The 17,871-nt window shown below is 39.2% G+C and overlaps 1 protein-coding gene across 1 annotated transcript in view; it reads right to left on the bottom strand.

Moving 5' to 3' along the window:
- Positions 1-2,865: 2,865 nt before the first annotated feature.
- The window catches only part of EXT1 (exostosin glycosyltransferase 1), a 349,537-nt gene continuing 334,531 nt past the window's right edge, over positions 2,866-17,871 (bottom strand). Inside the window, exons 9-11 of the mRNA XM_020975531.2 lie at positions 14,726-14,886; positions 12,940-13,111; positions 2,866-3,216 (exon numbers count right to left, since the gene is read on the bottom strand). Of these exons, the coding sequence (XP_020831190.1) occupies positions 3,031-3,216; positions 12,940-13,111; positions 14,726-14,886 (519 nt within the window). The 3' untranslated portion in view covers positions 2,866-3,030. The remainder of the gene's footprint in view (positions 3,217-12,939; positions 13,112-14,725; positions 14,887-17,871) is intronic.

The following is a 17,871-nucleotide window of genomic DNA, read 5'->3' on the forward strand; positions in this document are numbered from 1 at the left end:
AGGGTAAAAACAAAATATATCAATAAAATTATTTTGAAACAACATGTGGGGAATCTATCCTGATTTATAATTATTGTCTTGCCTATAGAGCATACTTTTAAAGATTTCATCCCTCACATTAGCGTTGTGGTAGGTAATCCAAATCCCTGAACAACTTACATGTTCGGGCTGTAGCTTTGAAAGCCTGAAAGCCCACATAAATGGATCCAAGCTGGCTCAGGCCTGTAGGAACACACTGAATTTAGATGGGGAAGGAAGGGTAGTGTGAGGGGAAAACAGAAACTGGAAACCAATTCACACATAATCTGACAAAGGCCAAAGAAAACAATTTGAGGGATAATGACTAATTGTTACATTTAATGGACATAGCAGTCCTTGAGACCTGTAGCTCAAGTAGCAAGAAAACAATGATTCTAAGATGGCTTGGATGAAGAAATTGCCTTAAGAGCAAAGATTTAGGGCTGAGGGTGAGTCCCTAAAACAAATTAAACTGCTTCATTTTCAGATGAGGAAATGTGCAGAGAGGGATTAAGCAACTTGTCCAGAGTCACACAAAGCTAGTTGTGTCTGAAGTGGGATTAGAACTCAGGTAATTCTGACTCCAACTTTATAGCTATGAACCATCTTTTGTTGGAAACATAAATACACAGTGATTAAAGTCTCATCCTGTACAGATATAGGGCATAATGACCCCAAGCAGACTAATGTTGAGTCAAGGCAGATAAAGAGAGGCTGAGTGACCTCCTGTGAGTCACAGAGCAGGTGGAGGAAGGCAGAGCTGGAAGAACATTAGAAGCCTTGTGACCATGGGCAGGCCATGGAGACTGTTTCTTCTTCTGAAAAATGACATTCGATTAGGTGGCTTTGAAGGTCCCATCCAGCTACAGATCTGTGATTGTATGAAATTTAAAGGAATTAACCCTCAAGTCTCTCCTCTTATAGGCCAAATTATGACTTTCACATGCCAGCAATGAAGTGAAGAGACCATTGAACCTGGAAGTCATAAGTGTAAAGCCAGAAGGGACCCAAGAGGTCTGTAGTCCATCCCCCTCCATTTTACAGATGAAGAAACTGAAGCCCATAAAAATAAAATGGCTTTCCAATATCAACAAGGGAGACCTGCGTCCTGGTCTGAACTATGTTGCAAATGTGAGGCCCTGGGCTAATCACTAGTCCACTCTGGGCTCTGCGTCTTCCTCTGCAGCATTAGGAAGTTAGACTAGAAATCTCTACCAGCTCTAGGCTTTCTTTTCTCTTCCAAGTGCTTAACAAAGAGGAATGAGTTGAGGATGGCTAGATTTTTATAGCTTTGGCTGATTTAAGCCAGACTTTCTAAGTGATTTCCACATATCTCCATGACAGAATTTTCTTCTAAACCAAAATTGGAAAGAGTTCCCATAAAAATGCAAGAAGGCCAAGCTGGGAGGGGGGAAAATGCCCTGTATAACCAGAGTGCTTATTGTTTATTCAATAGCTTATCAGATGGCTCCTTTCTAAAATATGCTTGTTTGGGGGAACTAGACAATGTAGTTCCCCATTGTGACCACTTTTTCATCCTGCAAACTCGAGAAATTAAATGCTTGAAAACTTAAGTCTCCATCTTTTAAGATGGAATCATGGAGAACTCTTTTTCTTCCACAAAAGCTACAGTAAAAAGTAGCATAAGGAAGTGTTTGCTGCTACAAAAATTCTTTTGTTTTAACACTCCACCAACTTCAAAAGAGCATGAATCACTTCTCGGGAGATTTAAAAAAATAAAATAAAATAAAATAAAGCCACACACATTTGTTCTTGATTATGTTGTTTGCCACATTCTTGCTCAAAGTGACTTGACAAATTGCTCCCCCTACTCTTTAAGACACAGAAGAAATAGGAATGGGGCCCTACCAGGGGTGACATGCCCACTGTCATTGGTACTGCCATTGTTAAAAATGGTGCAAGACTTTTGGAATCCTCATCTCTTGAAAGGAAGAATTTCTGAAACCTAAAGATTTTCCCATTCACTATGGAGCTTCTTTTGTAGAAGGACTTCTTCTCCTTCTCTGGGCTGCCCTCAGAAACTTGCTCCAAAGAGGCCCCCAATCACAGCCATAGTCTGCCACCATCACACACAGGTCAACCACTCATCATTGAATCTAATTCACTCCATTTGAAGACAACCCATTTCAGTAGGGTTTGAGTTATTCCTGCATTATTCATATGCTGCATGTGTGGCTCTTTATGTAAACATAACATTCATATTTACATAGTGTTTTGCTGTTGTTAGCCAAGCTTATATTATTTTCTTATTTGAGACATATATAGGTCTTGGTTATGGCTGATTTATTGAAAGTTGCCATACTCCCACCTCCAAGCACTGATATTTTGGAGAAATAAGTGAATATTAATTTGAAAATCCAACCTACAAATACACATTTTCGTAAGCAAAATTTATTGTTTAGTATTTTTCTTCCTTATACTCAGCAGTTGTCTGGATGGTTTTTTTTTACTCTGAGTATAATGTTTGTTTTGTTTTCTGTGGTGTCTGAGTCTTTGATTCTGCAAAGAAAACAGCATAACTAATGGGAGTGAAGTTTACAGACAAAATAAAATAGCAGCCTGGAAATATTCACGACCAACACAATTTTGATTAAAGAAAGAACTCTGATTTTTAATAGTTTTGATCATTAAAAAAGTTTAAACCTGCATAGCAATCATTTCAAAAATAATTATTTAATGTTCCATAATTAAACTGTACACAACCTAGTCTTGGGACACAGAAGCCTGTGAGGTGAGTCTGCAGTCCAGTGCAATCAATCCCAGGAGCAGGGAGTCAGTCTCCCCTTGGCCGTTTAGTTTTATTTGTCTGTTTTTTGTCTTGGAGTGTGTGTGTGTGTGTGTGTGTGTGTGTGTGTGTGTGTGTGTGTGTGTGTTTTCTGTTACTTGGCACAGTCTAGCTCCGCATGTCAGCGGATCTGCACTGGGAAGAGAGAGCAGCTTGACCCCAGTCCTTTCTCCCTTCCCCTCCCCCCACTTGGCAGGACTTCCTTCTCAAAGTCGCTCAATGTCTCGGTATTTCTTCCTCAAGATGGAGACCTGGTCTTTAAAAAGGACGGGGTCGAGCCTCATCTGAGAATGGCTCAGCGGCATATAGCCAAACCAGCTGGCAAATGTATTCATGCAGCTCTGTCTCTGGGCAAAGTGGTCCGGGTCAGCCCAACGAGAAGCCCGAGAAGTCTGGAGGAAAAGAAGAGGAGAGAGAGAGGGTAATTTAACCGAGAGCCTTTACATTGATCAAAAACTCAAGTATCATATCATATCAAATCATATCAAATCATATCATATCATATCATATCATATCATATCATAATATCTCCAATTTACAGATGAGGAAACTGAAGCTGGTAGAGGTTAAATGACTTTCCCAGGGTCAGCTAATAAATGTCTAAGGCAGGATTTGAACTTGGATTTTCCACCAGAACTGTAATTCAAAGTGAATCAGGGGACCTAAGGGGCCACTGAGTCTGACAGCTTTACTTTACAGATAAGGAAAATGAGGCACATAGAGGTTAAGTGATTTGCTCAGTCATAAAGCTAACGAATGTCAGGCAGGATTTGAACTCAGGTCTTCCTGTTCAAGCCCAGAACTCTATTCACTATTCACTAGCTGTTAGACTTTAAGAGCTAAAAGGTACCTTTGAGCCCCTCTAATTTAACCTATACCTGTATAAGGATTCCTTCTGCAACTTACCTTGACAAGTGACCATCTAGCCTTTGCTCAAATACTCCTAATGAGAGGTATCATCTCTATTCTGAGGCAGCCCTTCCTACTTTTAGATAGCTTTAATTTTCAAGAAGTTTTCCTTCATTCCTATCATTCACATAAGTGCTTTAAGGTTTTCAAAGACCTTTACATATACTATCTCAGAAGGAATTAGGAAATTTGCCGATAGTCCAATAACTAAATCTGAGTGTCCAGGGCTCTGCCCTTGATTGAGCTAACTCAACAGATACAACCACAAGTGTTCATGTCTGCAGCTGCTATACCTGAGGTCAGCAGTGCCAGTCACAGACAAAACGCACATAAAGGCAAGAAGTACAGCCACAGTATCTAATTCCCTTTTGTAAGGTATGGTCTGGTAGCCTGGAAGAGGTGAGTTCTCCTGTCAAAGCTTCTGGGTGCTGTTGTTTTGCTATAAAATGGTTAATGCTACTAATCATATTCCAAACTCTGGAGTCACCACATTCCCAAATCTGTGTCTACCTTTTTTTTCCTAAACAAAACAAGGTATAGTGATTTTTGTTGCTGTTAAAATGTTAAATGGAACTTTTAAGGGCTCTGACTTCAACTAGTCTGCAACCTTGACTGATGCCTAAAAGCTATAAAGCATTTTCCCCTAATTTTATAACATTTTTACTTAAAGTTCTGAGTTCCAAATTCTATCTGTCATCTCCTCTCTCCCCTTTCCTTTCATTCCCCTTTGCCCTCCCTGAGATGGTTACACATGTGCAATTGCACAAAACATTTCCATATTAGACATTTTTTACAAGAAGACTCAAATAAAAGGAAAAAAGAAAGTGAAAAATAGCATGCTTAATCTGTATTCAATCAATATCAGTTCTTTCTATGGAGGTGGATAGCATCATTAGTCCTTTGGGATTGTCTTGGATCACAGTTTTGCTGAGAATACATAAGTCATTTCCAGGTCTTCATTAAGCAATATTGCTATTACTGTGTACAATGTTCTTGTGGCTCTGTTCACTTAAGTATGCATCAGTTCATGTAAGTCTTTCCAGGTTTTTCTGAAATCATCCAGCTTGTCATTTCTTGTAGGACAATAATATTCCATTGCAATCATATACCACAGCTTATTTAGCCATTCCCCAATTGATGGGCATCCCTTTAATTTCTAATTCTTAGCCACCACAAAAAGAGCTGCAATAAATATTTTTGTACCCATGGGTCCTTAAAAGCTTTTTAAAGATAGTTCACAGAATCTAGAAAGAAAGGTAGTATAATAGCTGGAGTCTGGAAGATCTCAGTTTGAATCTTTCCTCTGACATTCATTGGCTATGAGACCTTGGGCAAGTGACTTAACCCTTCAGCTTCAGTTTTCCCATTTGTAAAATGGAGACCATAATCATATCATCTCACAGGGCTGTTGTGAGGATCAAATATGTAAAAGGACTTTGCAAACTTCAAAATGCTAATTAAACAGCAGTTATGATGATGATGATGATAAGGATGTCAAAAGTTACCTCAAAGGCTCCCCCTACTGTAACCAATCACCAGTTTGGCTACTGAGCACCAATCTGTTACTATTCCAGCTGACTGAAGGAAAGTAAGGGGTAGATTCGTTTGCTGTTTTCATTTTTTTTAAAGTAGGAAAATGTTTGAAAACTGCCATACTGGCACAAGGGTAGGTGGAAGCATCCAAGCCCAAGCATCCAAGCCCACACATTTTCTTCAATGTTTACATTGTGTCCCATCAGAAAACTTTCTTTCGCCTTCAGCAAATGCCCTCTGTTGAGAAGACATGTTAAGTTTGTTAAACGGGCAGATTCAGTGAATGTTCATTAAGATTGGGTATCTATTAAATTCCTCTAATGAGCTGCCTTTAACTATCTTTTTTCTCTCACCAAGATTGGCTTCAGACTTCAAATTCTTTTTAAGGGTCTCTTGTACTCAAACCACTGCTTTTTGAAACTAAAGATTTTTGTATTCCTTACTCCACTTACCCTGCCCCACTGGTATCTTTACCAAACACAATCAGCTTTGCAAACAGTCATTGCCCACTCAGGATAGGAAATTATTGATCTTGGATGAGTAGTAAGGATGGCTGCCCTCATTAATTTACTTTCTAAGTATCTATGGAGAAGAGGAGAGGATAGCAATTTCTTTTGGGGTTTACTAAATGTGGGCTCCTCGAGTGGAGGAACTATTTCTGCTTTTCTTTGTATCCCTATTCCTTGCCAAGTAATATTTAAAAACTCTTGTTGACTGATGGATTGGTAGTACTTAAAAAAGAGGTGGAGGGGAAACAGCTTTAATTGGCCATAAAATTTCTGAACAGCACTAATTAGGCATACGATCACAGCTCAAGAGCTGGAAGGAGCCTCAGATGCTGTCTCGCCCAGGGGTGAGAGACCTGTGTGGCCTTGAGGTCACATGTGGCCCTCTAAGTACTCAAGTGCTGCCCAGTCTCAAAGCCACAGGTTCCCCGCCCCTGCTCTAGGCCACCTCCTTATTTACAGATGAGGACATTGTGGTCAGGAAAGCTGAAGGATTTGGCCAAGGATTTTACCAAGGTGGTAAAATTCAGAGGCAAAATTTGAACTCAAGTCTTCTGGTTCCAGATTAGTGCTCATTATTCTATGCCAGCAGCTGGCAAAATATTGTCCACAGGTTGCCTGTTTTTGTATGACCCTTGAGTTAAGAATGGATTTTACATTTTTAAATAAAGTTTCATTATGATTAAAAATTAATAACCATTCTTAACTTACAGGCTTCACAAAAAGAGGTGGCAGGCCTGATCTAGCCTTTCTATTGTTGTTTGTCAATCCTGCACTCTACCATAATGCTGCCCTTACTTAAGGCATGGTCAGATTCTTGAAAATAAGGTTTTCTTGAAAAAATAAATTTGAGGAAAGCCTAATTAATGGGATTAATCAAATTGTTCCAATAAGTTAACAGACAGACGTGTACATTGATTTATGCTTATGTGATGGCCTTTAGGGACAGATAGGTGGCACAGTAGATAGAGTGCAGGCAGGAAGACTCATCTTTCTGAGTTCAAATCTGTCCTCTGATACTTCCTAGATGTGTGACCCTGGACAAGTCACTCAACTCTGTTTGCTTCAGTTTCCTGATCTGTAAAATGAGCTGAAGAAGGAAACAGCAAACCATTCCAGTTTTAATTAATCAAGAAAACTCCAAATGAGGTCACAAAGAGTCAGACATGACTGAAAAATAACTAAGTAACAACAACATGGCTTTTATTCAGAAACCGTCTCATTCACAGCCTGGCAGAATTGTCTGTAGTTGCTTAGATGGGCCATACTCAGTTCCAGAGGGTCATTTAGGGCCATTTACAAACCAGCCAAAGAGTCAACACGCTTTAAAAGAGGGCTGTTCAAAATGTGAAGGCCAATTTACCTCTAAGAGAAGAGGAATCAACACAGCAAAGAATCTAGCACCTCCCTTACAAATATTAAGTGCTCAATAAATACAGAACTCTGATTTAAAAAGCAAAGAAAGTATACTAAGACTAAGTTGGCTTCCTTAGTGCAAAACAAAAATAACAGTTCTCACAGGCTCCACATTTGTCTCCTAATAATCAGGACAAGTCTCTTCTATCGGTAAATGATCAAATTTCCATGTGCATATTTATTACTCAAATACCCAACCGAAGAAACTTTAATTGAATGATTCAGATGACTCCAAAGTAGTTTGTGCTTTCTTTCCTAAGTAAAACTTGTTACCATTTAAATGTAGTCCAGTTTACATAGAATTAAATTATGCTCTGGAAGATGTCATAGGAGTAGAGATCTAAAAGCTGGAAAGAACTTCGGAGGCCATAATATATAATTCTTTCATTTGTCAGATGAGAAAACTGAGACTTAGAGAGATTATGTGACTTACCAAGGTCACCTAGGTAAAAAGTCTAAGAGGCAGAATTCAATTCCAGGTCCTAATCTTCAGATGTGGGTTTTTTTTTCTTTTTTCCGCCTTGCTTGATTGACATAAGTATTCAACAAACTAACTTTTGTGTATATCTAAGCAGCAGTTACAGATTTATGAACAGATTGTGCTGTAAATGTTCATGTGTAAATTAGTTGCCTGGAACTCAGAACAAATTTTCCCATAGAAACGATGTTACAAATGGCAATGACGTTCTGTAGTCATCTCATCAGAGCTTATGGAATCCATAATATTCGTGAAGCATATAGTAGTAGAGACGGGGGTTTAGAATGCGATTCCATAATTTGTGACAATGTTTTCATAGGAAAAACAGCCTGAAATTCCCACTTGGGATCCCACTAACCCTACAGTGAGAAAAGAAATATCCTTATCACTTGGCAAGCATGGTTACTCTTAGGTGAGAAGCCAGACAAGGCAGTGAGAGATGCAAGAGGCTCCAGAGAGGGAGAAAGGAGCTCAGGGGCCAGAAATTCTGCTATCATAAACTCCTGGTAATACTTCTTGGTCCTGAGCTAGATAGATGGTTGTATTTCATTCAATTTGATAAACATTTATTAAGCACCTACTATGTGCCAGGCACTGTGCTAAGTATGGGGGAAACAAAAAGAGGCAAAAACCAGTTCGTGTCCTTCAACGACCTTATGATCTATTGGAGGGGGCTGGGATGGAGAGAACAATATGCAAACAAATACATACAAAGCAAGCTAGGCACAGGATAAATAGGAAATAGTTAACAGAGAGAAGGCACTGGTTTTAAGAAGCATTGAGGAAGGCTTCCTTTAGGAAATGGGATTTTAGTTGGGATTTAAAGGAAGTCAGGGAAGTGCCATCTTAAGGTGTGATAGAGCATTAGAAATTGGAGACAAGAAGAACTGGACTTGAATCTGGCCCCAGACACTTATTAGCTATGTAACCCTAGGCAGTGACTTAACCTCTCCAGATGCCAGTTTTGTCATCTATAAATTAAAGGGGTTAGACTCTATCATCTGCTAGCTCTAAATCTATGACCCTTCGATCACCGATTTATCATGTATTACGATATAAAAATGAATATTTTGTGCTAGGCAGGGTGTTTCTTCTTCCTGACTCTATGTGGACTAGAATTCAGTCTCACCGCTTCTCATTCACTTTTTCCTTGACATACCCATACAGCCCTTTGAAAGTATTTTCTAGGGGAGGGAATCTAAAGCTGGAGTCCATGGATTCCACAGTGGATAGGTTTCGGTGGGCCTGTGAACTTGGATGGGAGGAAAATACATCTCTTTCTTCACTAACCTCTCACTAAAATGTAGTATTTCCTTCAATTGTGAATGTAGGCAACAAAAAACATTATGCTGAGAAGGGTGTCCATACGTTTCCAAAGAAGACTGCCAAAGGGGTCCATGACATACCCCCCCAAAAAAAACAGAAAACATAAAATTCCTGTTATAAAGGATTTTATGAGAGGGGGTTAAAAGATTGGCTTGTAGCTATTCCTCTGCCAACAAGCATACACATAAGCACACATGTTCAACACATAAATCCCTTTCTTCAGGAACACAATGAGTCTTTGGGCATACACAAGACTGTTTTAAAGTACCATTGATCAAATGAGATAATGTATGTAAATTATTTTTGTAAACCTTAAAGCACTATATAAATGAATATATAATCTACCCTTTAGAAGAAAAAAAAACTTCAAGCTGGGCTGAGAATTTCATTAACAGAAGTTAGGGTGAGGGGAAAGGTCCTGGAGATAAGAAGATGTGAGTAGGTTGATGCTGGCTCTATGCCAGAGGTGGTGGGAAGGAACAGGGGAGCAGTCATTGGGTTGGGGGCAATGGCCGAAGGATTGGAACTCAAGCCAGGAGAGACCTCAGTTCAAATCTTAGCCAAATCCTGAACCTCTCCAAGCCTCAGTTTCTCCACCTATAAAATGAGGATAATATTACATCTGAAATATAGTTACCTTATCAGATTCTTAAGAGGAGTTTTGCAAACCTTAAAATTCTACACAAATTTTGGGCCAGATCTGTGATTTCATCAGTGCAGGGAACTTTTAAAAAGGAAATTCCCTTTACTGATGCAGAACATCACCTATTCTGTAATTTAGTCTTAGCAAGCTGGGGCACTGAGAGACTGACTATGTGATTTGCCCAGGATCCCACAGCCATTACGTGTCAGAAGTGAGGCTTGGATTCAGGTCTTCCTAAGAGTCTGAGGCTGGCACTCTACCCACCATACCATGTTGATCTCTCTCTACATGAGCTATTATTCAGTACCTTTCTTTCCTCACTACTGTCAGTACTAACACTGCAACCTCCTTCTCCCCCTTGTTCCCCCCACCAATTGCAGAGACTTGAGGAAAAAGTAGGAACGGGATATGGTAATGGAACCAATCCCAGGTATCAGGGGGCCAGGGGATGGAGAAGAAATAAGACAAAAAGACTATTTCAATAGATGACAAAAGAAAAGAAAAGGAAGCTTTTGTGGCCACCATGCTGGGTGACCGTTTCAGGGTGTCACATAATGTAAAAAAGAAAGACAAATTGGATGAACAAAAATTGAGTATTTTTTGTATATGACAAATATAGAATGTAGGCATGGCTAGACATGCCTGGCTAAATTCAGATATGGTCCCAAATCGTGTTAAACTTGAGTATAATCAGAACTGGCACTCTTACATTGGACAAATTTAGCAAGTCACTAGAAAAGACACAAAATATATACCAAGAGTTATGCAATTTACAACCTGGACATTAAAAAAAGTCTGAATTGCAATAAACAAAAATTAGATATTTATCAAAGCATGTTCAATGAGTGAAAAAAATCAGAAACTGAAAATATTTAGTTTTGCTTAAACTGTACTTATTGTGCAAGAGAAACCATTATTTTCCAATTACTTGCTGCTTCAAGATGTCCAGACAGAGCTATAGGATTATGTTAAGATGCTATGTTCAAGCGTGCCTCATTGGAATTGACCAGGTCTAGTCAGGTGTTTCTAGATTTACCTGGACTGATCTATATAACCATTAAGAATGGAGTGTTTGCAAAATTACTAATACAGGAATGTTTTGCATGATTGCACGTGTATAACCTATGTATCAGATTGCTCACCATCTAGGGAGAAGGGGGGAGGGAAGGAAGAGAGGGATGGAATTTGGAACTCAATACTTTAAATTATTTTTGGGGGCATATCTAGGTTTCTTTTCCTTTCTCAAATTGCCTGCCCCCCACCCCCTCTCTACTTACACACACACACACACACACACACACACACACACACAGGAATAGAAATTTAAAACTGGTAAGACCTATGACTTTCTTGCCAAAGGAATTTCCCTTCCCATGTCACAAATTCTTACTCTGTGCATCATGTATACTATGTCTCCTTTTCCTATCACTCAGCCAGCATCATTACAGCAATTAGAAAGGGCATAAGTCTAAGGGTCATTATTATTTTCTCCTCATTTCATGAATTTGCATGGCCAAAAAAATTCAACGTCTTGTGGTTGCTTATCTACTAACTTTCAGAGGATCATAGGACCACAGATCCGAGCTCGGAAGGTGGCTCAGATGCTGCGTGCACCAACCTTCTCACTTTAATGATGAGAAAGCTGAGGGCCAAAAAGGTTAAATTACTTGCAAAAAATAAATAAATAAAATCACACAGGTAGTAAGTGACAGAGAAAGGATTGAAACCAGGTCCTTGGACACTATAGCTGAAGCTTTTCCCCTTCGGCCCCAAATTCTGGTAGGTTCTCAAAGGATAGAGTCCACTGAGCCTCTCTTGCTTGATAGGACCTATGGAAGCATGCTTTGCGAGCTGAGGGTCACCTCAACACTGTGATGAGCAAGGCTTTAATGGAAGACAATTAATTTATCATGTTCTAAATAAGGACCACACGCATGAGTCAAAAATGAGATACACAGGCAGGGAGTTAAATCTCTAAATCGCATTACTGTGATTGTTAACGATCCTGTCCCAAATGAAGATAAACCACAATCAGAATGTACCCATAAGTCTATGTTAAGGAAGCTGTCATTATCCACAGATCAAATTAACTAGCCACGATACTTCAACATTTCGATGACTTGTAATTTAATTCACATAGGCACTCCCATCACTAATGCAGACCAAATTCCATCTTTAACTTAGTAGATAGTTTTATTTAGTATTCCCTTATCTGGGTAACATTCTGTTTTCCTTTTGCAGATTGTAAGTTTCTTGAGGACAGAGACTTTCAGTTTTGTATTTGTACCCAGCACCTGCTATATTACCTGGCATACAGTAGGCACTTAATAAAAGCTTGTTGAATTGAATTGGAACTTCTGAGCATTGGTATGGACAAAAGAAATTCATTATACTGTAGCCACTGTGTTGCTGAACCTGTCTGATCTCAGCTACAGTGGCTCTCAGGGCATACTGGAAGGCACTCTAGCTGGATAGGACAGGCCAAAGTCCTCTGTATCCCTACAAGCCCTGGAGAGGACAGCTTAGTCCTAGAGTTTACAACTAATTTATGTAAATTAGGATTATAGTACCATCAGTTTAGAGCTGTAAGGGATATTAGAAATCATTTAGTCTAGTTGGCATTTTATAGATGAGAGAACTAAGGCTCAGAGAAGATGAGAGACTTGCCTGAGGCCACACAGCTAGGAAGTGTTGAAAGCAGGATTTGAACCCAGGTCTTCCTGATTCCAAGTTCAACAAATTTAATTCTTGTACTATACAGATCTTGAGACAACTAATTACACAAACTCTGGAGGAGTTATTAAAAGTCTTCTTCATATTGTGTCCTAAATTAGATGATAAGTAGCCTTTTCTTTTTCCTTTCCTTCTTTATTCTTTCTTTCTTTCTTTCTTTCTCTTCCTTCCTCCCTTTTTCTTTCCTTTCTTCCTTCTTCCTTCCTTCCTTCCTTCCTTCCTTCCTTCCTTCCTTCCTTCCTCTTTCATTCCCTTCTTCCTTCTTCCTTCCTCTTTCATTCCTTCTTTCCTTTTTTCCTCCTTCTTCCTTCCTTTCTCCCTCCCTCCTTCCATCCTTTTTTCCTTCCTTTCTTTCTTTGAGATGGTTGAGGAAGAAAGGTTTATTTTTGGTCAATCTCACATGTTCGAATCTCAAATCTCCCTCAGGTTCTCTACGTTTGTATTTGTTTAATTTGAGTTTACCTTAATTAATCTTCCAACTGGCAGAACCTTGCTTAAGAATTTTTTAGTTAAAGAAACATTTAAACCCTCTGTTAATAAGCAAGACAAAGTAAGTTCCAGCTGCCCTCACCTGCCCCATCATTGTCTCTTTATACTGCTTTTTCTGGGTCACTTTGATTGGAGGCAGTTTCGTCACAGCTGACACAAGGAAGTTCATCAGAATGTCCTCACAGTTGGCCAGCTGGTCCACCATATTCTTCAGGCTGGCTGGCAGATAATGAGTGTACAGGTAGTGATAATATCTACAAAACCGAAGGACAGAGATAGCAATTCATGTGGAGACGTCATTATGGGATGATACGCGATTCACACATACAGAAAAGACATATAAGCCAGCTGGATCCCAAAACAAATCATTATAATTGGCTTGTCATGGATCAAAAATAGGGGTCATGGCTCACCCAGGCTAACATATTTTCAGGTCAAATCTGTTAGGGAAGTACATTTGAACACTTGAAAAAAGCAAGAGGAATAACTTAAATACTATTTATTTTCTGTGAGAGACCTTGCTTTATGATTCCATGGATGTAGTTTAAGTTCAAACCAAATCATAGCAATATAAAGAGCATCCCTCACCCAAGAAATCCATTACACGGCTATCCTTGTCCTTGATACTATGAATATCGTACTCTACCACATATGGCCCATAGTACAAATATTTCAAAGATGCGAACTCTGATTGATTGCAACTGAATAAGGTGGACCCTTTAATTAACCAGAATTTTTTCCTCTCAACTTTACTTTCAAGAGAGAGAAATAAAATGACACTAGCAATTTGTTTGTTTAAAAAAAATACTTCCAGGGAGCATTCTGGGCTCAAGTGGCACAGAACACAATCATCAATGTTTTGTATATTTAAGGACTAAGGCAAAATGGTGTAATGGAAGGAGGAATTGTTTTGAAGTGAGAGGACCTCGGTCCTATCCTGGCTCTGCTACTAGCTGTGTGACCCTGGGCCAGACTCAACCTCTCTGGGCCTCAGTTTCCATATTGACGAATGGAGAGGGTTGAACCAGATGGTCACAAGGATCCCTTCCAGCTTGAAATCCTATAATCTAATAACTGTCTGTTGCCAAATGATATTTGAAGTTATAACCTCAAGGCCCTTAATGATCCTCAATCATCAAAGACTCAATTATGGTTGGCATTTCCTCCCTTAGTACAGAGGAGAGTAACATATTAATTAACACATTTTTTCTATCTTTAATTAAAAACAGCTCATATGTACACAGCTCTTGAAAGTTAATAAATCACTGCCAAGAACCTTTGAGGAGTGTGGTATAAATGTTGTACAAATATCATTCCCCCCATTTTTCAGATGGTGAAATTGAGGCTCACAGAGCTGGAGTGGCTTGAACATGGCTGCAATAGTAGCTGCCGGGGCCCAGACTGGACTACTACCAGTGTGACCTTGGACAAGTCCTCTCACCTCCACAGGCCTCAGTGAGCTCATTTATACAATGAGGTGATTTCTCGAGGTCATATCTGAGTTCCTTTCTATCTCTAAATCTACAAGCTCATGGCTTCCACTGGACTTCTCTTATAAAGATCGCCAACAATAAAAGCTGCAACCATAAAGTTAACCATGAGTAAATAAAAAAAAAATAAGTCAATTAACCAGAATAACCCATTCTCCAAGCATGCTGGGATTACTGTATTAAGACAAACAGAAGGCAATATGCTGACAGGCTTCTCCATATACAAGTTAGGGCAGCCAGGCCATCGGATCCGAGCCAAGAAGTTAACTAATTAACTCCCACAAGTGATCTGAACATGGCTGCCAAGTTTCAGCTCTGGCTGTAGCCAGAGCCTAACCTGACACTGCATTCCAGGAGAGCCCCGTCTGATTTGCTTACTTGTGGTAAATAGCAGCTCCTGTCAATACCATGGAATAGTCATTAGTCCACTTAGACGTGTAACCCCATCGTTCTTTAGTGTTATCCCAGAAATGGCTGCGAGCTGGGTACCCTACAATCCTCTCTGGAAAACTCTGCCACACTGTAAAGGCAAAATCCACCTGCAGGCAAAACACAAGCCAAACAAGTAATCAGCAGTGTTAACAAGTGTCAACAAAACATTACCTTCCCTGCTAATTCAGAATGCAAAATCCGGGGACTGTTGCAAAACATTAATTCCATGTATTCATCAGTAAATTAAACTGACTACTTGACATTTTGCCCTGTGATTATGCACATTTTAATGTTTTCTGTTAAAGGAAGCTCAAAGCATTGCAGAGTTGATATGGAAATTCACAAACAGGTTGTGGTAGAAACTCAGCCTGCTCAGGGGAAAACCATATTGGTTTTTTTGTTGGTTTTTTTTTGTTTTTTCCCCCAGTGGCAGAAGTGACTGTCTTTTTTCAAGAGGCATATAGGTATCGTTGAATAAATGGAAATAAATTTGCAAATACTGGTGTACTGGCTATACTGTCCAAGTAAAATGGAATCAATTCAAATAAATCTATTGAAAATAAAATGGATTTTTAAAGGTGATTAAAAAAAAGACAAGTCTTAATAGGAGAATTTCAATATGGGGAGGACATAATTAAGAAAGATAATTACAGTATTTTCAGCAGATAGAGCTGTTCTATAAGAGTGAAATTTAGAAATCATATGCAGCAAAATCTATTTAAATTTTTTTTTGTTAAAGGAAATGCATCTATATTAGTTTCAAGAGTATATAGTAACTTGGCCAATTAAGAGTTTCTAAGTTTCTGCTTTCAAGAGTCATTTGTAGCTAGCAAATACTCAAAATTCAGGTCAGTAAGATTTTTTTCCGGTTCTAAAATACTATATCGTATTTTGGCTATTAAGGTATTTAGAAATCACCTTACAATGCTCCTTCACCAGTAGTGAAAAGGTGTGGAGCAGTGGATAGAGCCCGGGCCTGGAGTCAGGAAGACTCATTTTCCTGAGTTCAAATCCAGCCTCTGGGACTTACTAACTATGAGATCCTGGGCAAGTCACCTAACTCTGTTTTCTTCAGTTTCCTGATCTGTAAAATGAGCTGGCAAAGTAACTGATAAACCACTCCAGTATCTTTGCCAAGAAAAACCCCAAATGGGGTCATGGAGAGTCAGACGACAACTGAAAAATGACTGAATACAAACTTCAATCTAGCCCTTGTCAGAATGATCACACATTTCCTATCGAGGAGGTCACAAGAAATGAGGTTTTACTATATGTCTTCATATAATACACAAAGTAAATCATCTCCTTAATTAGCCAGTCTAAGATTTGTGAATTACAGATCCTGGCTACGGATCTGCCTGGGGGCAGATATCATGGAGGGCACAGACTTCACGGCATGGTCTTCTTTTTCCATCATTCTCAATGCCCCCTGAAAGTGCTGCCTCTAGAGAATAAATTTTAATCAATGGATTGAGCCTTAGAGAGAATGGCTCTTTCAATAATTGAGGCCTAATCCAATTCTATTATCATCAAAATGATGACTCAAAACCCAAAGGTTAGAGCATCTTATCTGTTAATACAAACTAACATTTTTAAAGAGCTTACTGGGCAGAGCATTATGTGTTGGGAAAGATGCAACTTAAAAACATTTTGGAGGTGGGGAGGGTCTAGAGGCCACATGTGTGGCCTTGAGGCTGCAGGTTCCTCACCCTGTGATTTCATTGGGATAAGCTACTGCTAAGGAAAGAACCTCTATCAATGGGAGATAATGTTGCACGATGGAAAAATGTGCTGGATTTGAAATCAGAGGACCTAGGTTTGAATCTCAGATGTGTCACTTAATCCCTCTTTGACAAAAGACAAGTCAATTGATCTCTCAGGCCCTTTGAGATCAATTTCCTCATCTGCAAAATGAGGAGGCGGGGCGAGCTGAATTGTTGTCTGAAGTCTCTTCCAGTTCTAAATCTATAATCCAAAGATCTTCTTGCAGGTAAGCAGCCTTTCTGTGACTTACAGTATTAAATGGTCACCTGGGGGCACTGAGAGTTTAAATGATTTGCTCCGGTTTCTACAGCCCACATATGTCAGAGGCAGTACCTTGAAACCAGATCTTCCTGACTTTAAAGTCAAGACTCTCATTAGAAACATCAATCAATCTTATTGATTAAAAATGCCACTAATATTTAAATATCAATAATTATTCAATTATTATTTGTAACCATCATTATTGCTATAGTCATATTTGAAGTTTCAAAGCACCTTCATGTCTAATCTCTCATTTCATCTTCCCAATGACCCTGTAAGTTAGGCAGGGAGGGCAGCTATATTTTATAAATGAGGAAACAGATTAAATGATGTGCCTCAAGTAATGGAGGCCTCGATGATGGATGCAGCCAAAAACAGAAACGAGACCATCTAACATTTAGCCTTGTGTTCCAGAGGTCACACCTCTCTATAGAGGTAGGATGCTTCAGTAGAAAGAGGACAGAAGGAGGGGCCCATCATTTGGAGGTTGGCTGAACAAATTATGGTATAGGAAGAAAATGGAATACTCTTGTACAGAAAGAAATGATGAAAGGCATGGGTTCAGAAAAGCCTCGAGAAGTCTTGATTGAACAAATGCCAAGTAATGTGAGCCAGACTGGAAGAACAATTTATACAGTAACAACTACATCAGAAAGACATGGACAATGTGGGAATTTGTTTTGCTTGACCATGCATTAGAGGGTTTTGTTTTCTTTTAAAATGAAGGGTAAGAGAGAGAGACAGAGAGCAAGAGAGAGAAAGAGAGAGAGACAGAAATGTTTTTTAAATGAAAAACACAAAAAAAAATTAAATGGAGAACATAGGATCTGTAGTCAGACAATCTGGGTTTAAGTCTTCCTACCATTTACTGTTGGTGAGAACTAGAGTAAGTCCCTTGCACTTTTTGATCCATCCTATCTGTAAAATAAGGGCAAGAATACACATCTACCTGACTCATGAGGTCATTTTAAGGCCCCAAAGAGACACCATATATAAAGTACACAGAGTAAAGCATCACAGAAACGTCAGTGGTTATTATTATGATGAGATGGGAAAGGAAGATTAAA

This window comes from Phascolarctos cinereus, unplaced genomic scaffold, assembly GCF_003287225.1.
Source record: "Phascolarctos cinereus isolate Bilbo 61053 unplaced genomic scaffold, phaCin_HiC Scaffold_4;HRSCAF=312, whole genome shotgun sequence".
Lineage (NCBI taxonomy): Eukaryota > Metazoa > Chordata > Mammalia > Diprotodontia > Phascolarctidae > Phascolarctos > Phascolarctos cinereus.